The 11,580-nt window shown below is 47.4% G+C and overlaps 1 protein-coding gene across 1 annotated transcript in view; it reads left to right on the top strand.

Moving 5' to 3' along the window:
• The first annotated feature begins 979 nt into the window (after positions 1-979).
• Positions 980-11,580, top strand: part of LOC126992223 (ankyrin-1-like) — a 38,803-nt gene continuing 28,202 nt past the window's right edge. Inside the window, exon 1 of the mRNA XM_050850885.1 lies at positions 980-1,322. Within this exon, the coding sequence (XP_050706842.1) occupies positions 1,065-1,322 (258 nt within the window). The 5' untranslated portion in view covers positions 980-1,064. The remainder of the gene's footprint in view (positions 1,323-11,580) is intronic.

Below are 11,580 nucleotides of genomic sequence, written 5' to 3'. Positions count from 1 at the left end.
GAGAGGCTAGGTTGTCCCCAATCATGGCTTTAGGCAGGCCAATATCAATTCATAAAGTTTCTGTAAAAATAATCAAAACTTGAGTTGGGGTGGGTCCATTTGCCCTGGAGGCTTTACACTCCTGCCTATTTATTTAATCTACCTAATATTTATGTACAACCAACCTTAGGATATTTGTAGATCCTTGTCAAAATTTCAGTTCAGTCAAATAATTTTTTCGATGCCTGCATGTTAATTGTATTTCCCTGTCTGAAAAATTCCAAAATATATCAATTTACATAATGAAATATAACTAACCACCAGTTGGCTGTAGAGGCTTCAAATTTGGTGTGTTCATTCCTTAATTGTACCACTTTCTAATGGCTGTAACCTAAAAAGAAAAATATATACCAAAAATTATTAACATTTTTTTTTTTAAAGTGGGCCCACTTACCCCTGGAAGGGCCCACTTACCCCATTCTACGGTAGTATGGGTACCAGGCTTTAACCTAGCCTATTGTTTGCTGGGAACAACAGGGCAAGGGTTTATAAATACAGATAAGTATTGTTCATTCATTTTTTAGGCTGAAGCCAAGTACGCACACTTTTATATAGAGGCATATGAGAACAATAAAGCAGACACACACAATACAAAAATATATTCTTGAGAAAGACAAAAAAAATAATGGTATACGAATGTGAGTTGGCCCCGCAACCCGGCGTGACGTCATAACGCAGGAGCCAATCAGCGAGCAGCGGGAGCGGCGGCGACACGTAAATTCTCAAAATCTTTGCATTAAAACAGCCTGTAATCAGCCATCAGATTGTTGGGGTGTTGCTGCTATTGTATATTTCCATCACACCAATGTAGATTTATACAGGCTACTTGATATTTTTGTTTGTTTTACGGGTGAGGAGAAAATTGAGGAGGAAAAGAACTTTCTCCCAGGCAGAGAACATTGACACACATTTCGCGGACGGGCTTTAGTAATGCCGTCACTAGTGTCACCGTCTCCACGTGCTCGCCACCGCAGAGGCTCCGGCGAGGCTGGGATGAAGACCGGCACCGCGACATTGTGTCCTTCATGGCGGAGGGCAATGCGGCAGGGCTGAAGGCCGTCATCATCAAGCTATGTGACGGCCACGAGATGGACGCGGCCGGCCTGACGCCCCTCCACCGCGCGGCGCAGCGCGGGCTGTACCCGGATATGGTCAGCGAGCTGCTGCACCTGGGCGTGAGCCCCCACGTGCTGACCCCCGACGGCATGACCCCCGCTGACCTGGCACGGCGGGCAGGGCACGAGGAGGTGCTGGAGGTGCTGAGCAAGCACCAGTGTGGAGAGGTGAGTTGGGGCGAACACAGTCCTGATAGCGGTGGTGGTGCTACTACTACTACTACTAGTACTACTACTACTACTGCTACTATTACTATTACTACTACTACTACTACTACTACTACTATTACTGCTACTACTACTACTACTACTACTACTACTACTACTACTACTACTACTACTACTACTATTACTACTACTACTACTACTACTACTACTACTACTACTGCTACTACTACTACTACTACTACTACTACTACTACTACTACTACTACTACTACTACTACTACTACTACTACTACTACTACTACTACTGCTACTACTACTACTACTACTACTACTACTACTACTACTACTACTACTACTACTACTACTACTACTGTACTACTACTACTACTACTACTACTACTACTACTACTACTACTACTACTACTACTACTACTACTACTACTACTACTACTACTGCTACTACTACTGCTACTACTGCTACTACTACAACATAAATGATACCTCCACCCATGTTTATTTTCCCGACACATAATCATGGAGGGCTCCATAGTTTGGAGGTCATTAGCCCAAACTCTGTTCGCTAATGACTGTGGCATCCAACCATATCGCTAATACTACCTGACACTAAATCACCTATCATCTATTACGTCTAGATCCCCCTTTCCTTCCCTACTCAATTCACTCCCGACCCACCCTAATGTCACTCTCCACCACTGTGGCTTCATAGTCCATATTGGAGATGGTAGTGGCTTTTGGGCCAGAGTGTCTGGTGCCCCTGAGACATAGGATGGCCGACCTGAGCAGGGAGAACGAGAGGCGACACCTCATCCAGGCGACAAACGTGGCTCCTTGGCTGTTGCTTTTTTTCTGAGATTAGTTCCGCGAGGCGTGCGTAGAAGCATTTGGCCTTGGGACCCATCCCGCCGGATGTGGTGAAGACGAGGGGGGTGAGGTTGCCCTGATCCACATGCTGGATTCTTTCACCGTATGCCCTTGTCTTCTCCTGCTCGTTCCTGTGGTGGGTGGCTTGCAGGGGCAGCTCACGGTGACAGGCAGCCATCGGGTCGAATATGCGGATGTCCATGAACGCCCGCTGTCCGCGCACCCAGAATCCGCGGGCACTTACATCAACCCGTGCCTCCTGTGAGGTATTGGCTGTCCTGTACCGAAGGTGTTCGCCGTCCAGGGGAAGCAGTGCCAGCTCGGTAGTGACGTCTTGGCATACCTCCCCGAGCATGCTGGCTGTCAGATCCCTCACTTCATCGTGTCGAATACGGACGAAGCCTCCTTTTTTACATGTCATGGTGTGGGTGACATCATTTGGTGATCCACATGCACAGAGATCAGGCAGTCCCTCAATCGGCCAGCCATCTCAGAGCAATGGCGTCGACAAATTCTTGTTTGTTGAGGCTGAAGCCCTTTGCTCTGATTGGTAATGACGTTAGCCAGTTAGAGGCGCCTGCCTTCTGTGCTGTGTGTATTTTTCTACCCATTTCTGTGGACAGGTGGTGTGTAAGACGGTCCAGCTCGTCTTTTTGAGCCTGTTGCCTTTCTTCTGAGATTTTTCTTTTAATATCTCTTATTTCTGTTTGGTCTATCTCGCCCTCTGCCTCCTGAGCGATGATCCTGTTGATGAGTGACCTGTTAAGGCTGATGGAGTTTTGGTTCTCCTTATCTGCCAGCTTCTCAGGGTTGGTGATCCCCATCCCACCCAGTCTTGGGGGAAGTGCTAGCATATCCCTCTCTTCCTCCCCCAAAGCATGATATTTCACCAGCGCCGGCAAGAATACATTCTTGACGGCATTTTTCAGCGGTCGGAGGAGTGGACTGATGCCGGGGATGGTGCGCATCAGGAACGTCCACCGATGTTGGATGCCGTGGGTGTACGCTGAATAGGCAGCGTGTGGCTCAGTCTTGGCAATGGCAGACAAAGCTTCTATTTCCTTCACCCATTCAGCTACTTTGTCTCCCACGTACTCCTTCTTATATACCTCTGTCCCAATCACTGCACATAAGTGTCGTTGTCCGTCTTTTGTCACAATGACGCCACTTCCTCTAAAAATTTCTGCGGCATGGTCATAATGTTCAGGTTTGACAATAAGAACAGACTTGGTGGCGTTAGGGATGTATCCTATCTCAGGACCGGCGGTGTTCACAGTGTCCCACCACCCTTTTAAGTCTGAGATTTTACCAGCACCTGAGAGGTCATCCGCATAAGCCACCTGTTTCACCCGTGTTTCTGCGAACGCGATTTCATTTTGGAGGACTGATAGGCCCAGGGCGTACATAGCCATGGCTGTTGGGTCACCTTGTGTTGTTCCCTCAGATGATTTTAACACTTTCACTTTTCCACTGTGGCTATTTATGTATAAGTCGGTCGGGTATGTATAGGTATTTTCGACATACATAGCTAAGCTGGGGCACTTGGTTTTAATGCTGTGTATCATAGTCTTTCTATTTATTGTGTTGAAGTTATTTTTGGCGTCAACAAGAAGCACTGCTTCGCACTCCACGTGGTCGAATATATCCCGCATGGCATGGATTGCTGCTTCTCCTCCTGCCTGCTGCCCCGCACAAACTTGGAGGTTCCCTGCCGCCATTCTCACATCTTCTTTGACGACAGTCATGGTGCATTTGCCAACGATGCGCCGCAGGACTTCTCCGACTCCTATAGGCCTGCATCCCGGCCTCTTGTCCAGGGGAATGAGGCGGCATGCCGTCAGGGCGTCCACATAGTGGCAGCTGGAGGACGCGAGTCTTCTTGCCAGTGCTGCAATAGAGTTGCGCAAGTCACCAGCTGCATTGCCAAAGTTTGCGCTGCTCAGCAAGCTTCGCCATCCCCGTGCATCAAGTCCTGAGGGCCCCGCGCTGCCACGAGTCTGGAGGGCCTTCTTCCACACCATCTCTCCTGTTATCCTTTCGTATATAACTGGATTCGGTGGTTGGTGACATCCTGCCAGTCTCAGTCCCTTCAGGTCACTCGGTGGAGGATGTTTTCCTTGAGTTGATTGATCGTGTCCCTGGTGAGTGGAAGCACACCCCGTGTGGAATTTTCTGACAAGGCTCGTGTTGCAGACGCAACGTTGCCTTGTCGCATTTTGTCTGCAAACTTCCGGGCCCTGTCTTCTGTGGAGGTGTTGTTTTGTTGGGGTCCGGGGAGCCTCTCCTGTATGGCTCTGGCTTCTCCAAGGAGGGCATCTAACTCGTTAGTTTGCCACAAGGCAACTCGCCTTCTTAATGCCTCGATATTTTCGGCTTGTTTGGTCTTTGGGTGTGCTTTTTGGAGGAAGAGATGGGGGAGAGTGAATACAATTTTCAGGGATAGGGGCGCCAGTGGTGTGTTCTGGATGTAGTTATTTAACAGGGTGACAATTTCTTTGATGATAAATGTCGTGGCTCCACATCTGGGTGGTTCAAAAAGATTTCTTGCAGACCACCCAACAACTTCAAGGTATGTGTCATCCACCAACCTCGTTGCTTCCCTCTCCGCTAGCCCCTTCCAAGCAAAGCTTCCCCCGACCTCCGCCGCGCCCTGTCCACTCGAAGAAGAAAAGTGATGAGGGGGTGGTGGTAGTGGCAACATTGAAGGTGCCAATGGAAGGGGTGGTACCGGTTGAGGGGGATATAGAGGTGGCGGTTGTGCAGCACCTCCCTCCGACATCCCCTCCCCCCGCTCACTCCTTCCCCGGCGGCCCTCATTGTCCCCGCGGTGTCGCGCTTCATCGTTATCCTCCCTGCTCTAATCCCTGCCCAGGGGATTTTGGCACCTGTCGTTCTTCTTACATATCGTACAGCGTCTTTTCTCCTTAACACATGCACAATTTATACAAACGCAGCATCTTCTTTGGCTTGGAGGGTCAAGCTTTCGTAAAATTATAGATATTGATATTAATGACAACAGGAATATTGGTAGTACATGTAGTAATAATGACTGATTATTGATTATGATTGCAAGTAGTAGTGATATCTATTGTGGAATGACACTAATATTAATATTCCTATTAGTTTAGCGACATTGACAGATATATAGATAGGATTATAATCAATATAATAGGCTGACACATTGTTTTCAAAGGGTGAGAGAGAGAGAGAGAGAGAGAGAGAGTTGGGATGGAGATATTATCAGTGCGATGTGGAGAAATTTTTTAGTGAGAGAGAGAGAGAGAGAGAGAGAGAGAGAGAGAGAGAGAGAGAGAGAGAGAGAGAGAGAGAGAGAGAGAGAGAGAGAGAGAGAGAGAGAGAGAGAGAGAGAGAGAGAGAGAGAGAGAGAGAGAGAGAGAGAGAGAGAGAGAGAGAGAAGAGAGAGAGAGAGTAAACAAAGTATTAAAATTATATTAATGACACTAACGTCGATGATAATGTAAGCAGTAGTTTTGATTGTAGTGATAGTATGAACACAAGTAATATGAATAATAATAATGGCAAGAATATTATACTAATACTAATAATAATAGCAATAAAAACAATGGCAACGCTAATAATAGTAACAATGACAAAAAATAATAATAATAATTATAACAATAATAATAATAGTGTCTCTAAATAAACGTTGTAGCCTATATCAAGGTGTATGAAATGATTAATTGATTTATATAACAAAATTTAAGCTGCAAAGGCGCTGTGGCTGGCTCCGTTTCTTTCCTTTACGTTAACATATGTTTTCATATCAATCATTTCATTACCCTAAGTGTATATTTGCTTTTTTCTGGTGGATATGATATATAAATGAAAATATTGATAACACTGATTCGACCATACCCAACAACAACACCGCCCCACCGCGCACCGTATGCAGTTGTCTGCGGGTCGACTGCCGTTCTATCTTAAGATGCCCAACCCGTGTGTTTTACGATATTTCTAAATCACACAACACTAGACACGAACCTACACGTCCATCGAGCTTTCCTTACTGCTTTCCTTGCTGCACTGATATTCACTTCCTTAATCACCAAGTCTATCTACTACTACTACTACTACTACTACTGCTACTACTACTACTACTACTACTACTACTACTACTACTACTACTACTACTACTACTACTACTACTACTACTACTACTACTGCTACTACTACTACTACTACTACTACTACTACTACTACTACTACTACTACTACTGCTACTACTACTACTACTACTACTACTACTACTACTACTACTACTACTACTACTACTACTACTACTACATAAATGATACCTCCACCTATGTTTATTTTCCCGACACATAATCATGGAGGGCTCCATAAGTTTGAAGCTGCCTTGATCCACATTGTTGGATTCTTTCACCGTATGCCCTTGTCTTCTCTTGCTCGTTCCTGTGGTGGGCAGCTTGCAGGGGCAGCTCACGGTGACAGGCAGCCATCGGGTCGAATATGCGGATGTCCATGAACGCCCGCTGTCCGCGCACCCAGAATCCCAGAATCCGCGGTCCTGCTACTACTACTACTACTACTACTACTACTACTACTACTACTACTACTACTACTACTACTACTACTACTACTACTACTACTACTACTGCTACTACTACTACTACTACTACTACTACTACTACTACTACTACTACTACTACTACTACTACTACTACTACTACTACTACTACTACTACTACTACTACTACTACTACTACTACTACTACTACTACTAATACTAATACTACTACTACTACTACTACAAATACTACTACTACTACTACTACTACTACTACTACTACTACTACTACTACTACTACTACTACTACTACTACTACTACTACTTTTTTTAATTTTTTTAACAGGCCTCCATCTATTAGAGTTGCGTTGTGAGCGCTATATTCTCTCATATCCTTTCACAAAGCAATTCATTGGCCCCACCCCGCCAATGACTGTGGCCGACAAAGTCCAGGTCAGCAGTGCGGGTGGTTTTGGGTGCAGGTGACCTGGTTCCTCTCAGGCAGACCAAGGCTGACCTCAGGAGGGAGAAGGACAGCCTGCATCTCATCCAGGCGACCACACTGCTTCTTGGCTGTTGTTTCTTATCCGCCAGTGTTTCGGCGAGTCTTGCGTAGAAGCTCTGCGCCCTTGGTCCCATCCCTCCTGCCGTCGTGAATACTACCGGGGTGAAGGAGGCCTGGTCCACATTCTGTACTCTTTCTACATATGCTCTGTTCTTCTCTTGTTCGTTTCTTCTGTGGGCTGCATCAAGGGTCAGGTCTCTGTGGCAATGGGCCATGGGATCAAAGATCCTTATGTCAAAATATGCTCTTTGTCCACGAGTCCAAAACCCTCTGGCGCTAACATCCACTCGTGCTTCGTTCGAAACATTAGCGGTGCGTCTGGCGAGGTGTTCGCCTTGCAGAGGGAGCAGCATGGGTTCCACAGTCACGTCGTGGCAGACTTCTTTCAGCATCTGAGCTGTTACGTCTCTTACTTCATCATTTCTCATGCAGACGAAAACTCCTCTCTTGCATGTCATGGCATGATTTTGGTTGAAGGGTGAGCCACAGTTACACATGTTTGGGAGCCCATCCACTGGCCAGCCATACCTGAGGGGAAGGGCATCAATAAATTCTTTTTTGTTTAAGTTGAAGCCTTTTGCCCTGATAGGTAGTGTGGTTAGCCAGTCTGAAGCGCCCACCTCCTGTGCAATATCTGTCCTCCTCCTTGTGTCTTCTGGGAGTTCTCTCATTAGGTCACTCAGAGTGTCTCTCTGTTTTCCTTCTCTGTTTAAGGAGATTTCATTCCTTAGTGACCTAATATCTTAAGGGTTGTCTTCTCCCCTTTCCTTTTGATTGGTAATATATCCGGTTAAGGAGGTTGTGATTCGGATTGAGCTCCCAAATTCAGACTCAGCCAGATTTTGCGGGTTGGTGATGCCGAGCCCTCCCATTCTTGGCGGCAACTCCAGCAATCTTCTCTCCTGGTCACTGGGACATCTCCCATTTGCTATCGCCGGTATGAGGGTGTTTCTGATAGCATCTTCCAGAGGTTTTAGTAACGGAGCAACATCAGGCACTGTCCTCATGAGGTAGTTCCATTTATGCTTGACACCGTACGTAAATGTTGCGTAGGCTGCCTGCGGTTCTGTTTTGGCGATCTCACTCAGTCTCTGCAGTTCGGACTCCCAGCGCTTTACAGCCGTTTTCACATATTCGGTTCTGTATTCAGCTGTTCCAATGGCTGCCCCGAGGTGTATTTCTCCAGTCACTGACAGTTTCACGTTACTGCCTTGGAATGCTGTTTTGGCCCGATCGTATGCCTCTGGTTTTACAATCACCACAGACTTCGTGGCGTTGGGATGGTATAGTATTTTCGGGCCATGTTCATTGACGAGGTCCCACCATTTCCTGAGGTCTGCAGACTTTCCTACCCCGGTGAGGTCATCCGCATACGCCACCTGTTTGACGTTGGTGTTTTCATGGCGGATGATGTCCTGCAGCTTCATCATTCCCAGAGCAAACATTGCCATGGCCACTGGGTCCCTCTGGGTGATGCCCTCTGAGGATTGTATGGCCACCGGGTCTCCAAGTCGTTGGTCATTATGACTGCTGATGAACAGTCTGGCAGGTTCCTTGTATGTATTTTCAATATATTGGGCGAATATAGGGCACTTGGTTTTGATGTTGTGCAGTGCTGTTTCCCTATTGATGTTGTTGGACGCATTTGCATCGTCCACCATCAGCACCGCCTCGCATTCTGGGTCTTCGAACATTCTCCTGACAGAGTGAATGGCAGCTTCACATCCAGCCTGCTGACCCGCACACACTTGGAGGTTTCCCACCGCCTTCCTCACGTCGTCCTTCACCACCTCCATGACAGCCTTGCCTATGATCCTCCTGAGCACCTCCCCTATCCCGATGGGGCGACAGCCTGGTTTTTTATCCAGCGGGATGAGCCGGCAGGCCATCAAAGGCTCGAGGTGTTGGCAATTCTCTGACGCCAATTTTCTTGCTTGGGCGGCTATTCCGTCGCGAAGATCCACAGCTGGATTACCAAAGATGTTCTTACTGAGGAGGTGTTTCCACCCCTTGGCATCTAAGCCTGATGGTCCAGCCGCTCCCTGCGTGTGAAGGGCGTGCTTCCAGATCACGTCACCGCTAATATGGTCGAAGACAACTCGATGCGGTGGGGTGTAGTCCCCAAGGAACTTCATTTCAGGGTGTGCAGGTCTAGCATCTGGATGCTTGTCCTTGAGGATCTGGCGTGTCTCTTCCGTCATGGGAAGGACTCCCGCTGCCTCATCTTCTATTGACAGTGATCTAGTTGCCATGGCCACTTTGCCTTGTCTCATCTTGTCAGCAAAGTTTCTAGCCCTGTCGTAACTGTCCTTCTTGCGACTGTTACGTCTGCCTAGTCTCTCCTGCAGTGTTTTAGCCTCGTCAAGTAGCTTCCGGGCGTCCCCTTTCCTCCACAGCTCCATTCTTCTTTGTACCGCCTTCACGTCCTCAGATTGTTTCGACTTTTTGTGAGTCCGTTGGCATATGAGGTGCGGTAGTATGGCCAGAATCTTTAAAGCGTAGGGGGCGATTTGCGTGGAGTTGTTGTACGCTCTAATGAGGTAGGTTTTCTACTCTATCAAGGTTTTGGTGGCGTTACATCTCGGGGCCTCAAATACGTTACTGGGAGAAAACGTTACCACATGATTGTAAGCGTCTCGCACCCACTCCTCTGTCTCCTCGAGTGTCCACCTCTGTCAGAAGCGGAGCTCGCGCGAGGCGTCCTCACCCTGGTCACCTTGCCCTTGTCTCTCGCCACCTGCACCCCCCTCCATCTGATCATCTCCAGCGCCTTCATTGGCCTGTCCACCCAGCACCACTTGTGGTTGCTCCCCATTTTCCACATCCTGCCGTTGATTGTTTGGGTTTCGACAATCTCCACCTCTCTTACAGTTCACACAGGGCTGGCCTCGTCTTACGCACGAGCATTGAACACAGTTTTGATTTCGAGACGAACAAATGCAACATTGAGGGGGCTCCATTTCGGTGCCATTATGCATGCTAGTGTATCATAGTTCCTATTTGTGGTGCTGAATAGAGCAATAGTAGTAGACCCCACTTTGACTCTTGTCTCCCCCCATATACCTACACACAGACATACACTTACATATGCTTACTCTGCCTTTACGGTAATATTAGAATGATTGTTTATTTTTCCACTACCATTGCTCCTCGCCAACACTGTACAATCTTACTAATGCACCTGACCCTACACAATAAAGTTGAGTAGTAGTAGTAATAGTGATATCATAACCAGCAGTTCGCCGAGTCAGATACTCTGTGTTTTATGGCCCTCAGGCGGGGGTGGGAAGTTACTGGGGAGCGGGGCGGGGTTAGCAGGGACCCGGGAAGTGAGGGGATGTGCGTGGGTAGCGTTAGGGGGGTGGGAGGGGGGTTAGGGGCTTTTTACTGTTTGCCCTCGGTCTTGAAAACTGACCCACCTCCGCCCATCCCGACACGCCTGCCAAAACTCACCACTCCCCAATAAATCACTGACATTTAATCTATTTGACATACTGAGAAAATATATTGGATGATGTACATGGAAAAACTATAACTTGCTCTTTCTTCTCTCTCCCTTCCTCTCTCCCCTCTCTACTCTCACTCCCCCTTCCCCTCCTCCTCTACCACTCTCTCCCCCTCTTCTCAACTCTCTTTCCCTCCTTTCCCCTCTCTCCCTCTTTCCCTCCCTCTTTCCCTCAGCTCTGCCTTCCAATTTTCCACCTTCCGGCCGTCCGCCACAGAGTCGAGCGTCGCTCACAAGCACCGAGGGGACGTGGGCTTTCTTCCGTAACCACTTGACCCAATATTTATCGTTACACCGATGTTTCTCACACTGCCGGCCAGCACACGGCCTCTCTCAAAAAGCAGTAATTCGTAATTAACACCTGCATCGTCAATGGCACCAGATTGCACTATATTTCGTTACGTTCACTGCACGTTCACGCGTACGAAGGTATACATTCCAAGGCGGTATCGGCTATAGGACCTAACTTATGACACAAAACAAAGGAGCTAATCACAGCACGTCCTCTCCCTACGCTACTACTACTAATACTACTACTACTACTACTACTACTGCTACTACTACTACTTTTTTTTTTTATTTACTACTACAACATAAATGATACCTCCACCCATGTTTATTTTCCCGACACATAATCATGGAGGGCTCCATAGTTTGGAGGTCATTAGCCCCAACTCTGTTCGCTAATGACTGTGGCATCCAACCATATCACTAATACTACCTGACACTAAATCACCTATCATCTATTACGTCTAAA

Source organism: Eriocheir sinensis, unplaced genomic scaffold (assembly GCF_024679095.1).
Source record: "Eriocheir sinensis breed Jianghai 21 unplaced genomic scaffold, ASM2467909v1 Scaffold421, whole genome shotgun sequence".
Classification (NCBI taxonomy): Eukaryota; Metazoa; Arthropoda; class Malacostraca; order Decapoda; family Varunidae; genus Eriocheir; species Eriocheir sinensis.
The sequence above is the reverse complement of the archived record's forward strand: the minus strand, read 5'-3'. Positions and strand labels throughout refer to the sequence as shown.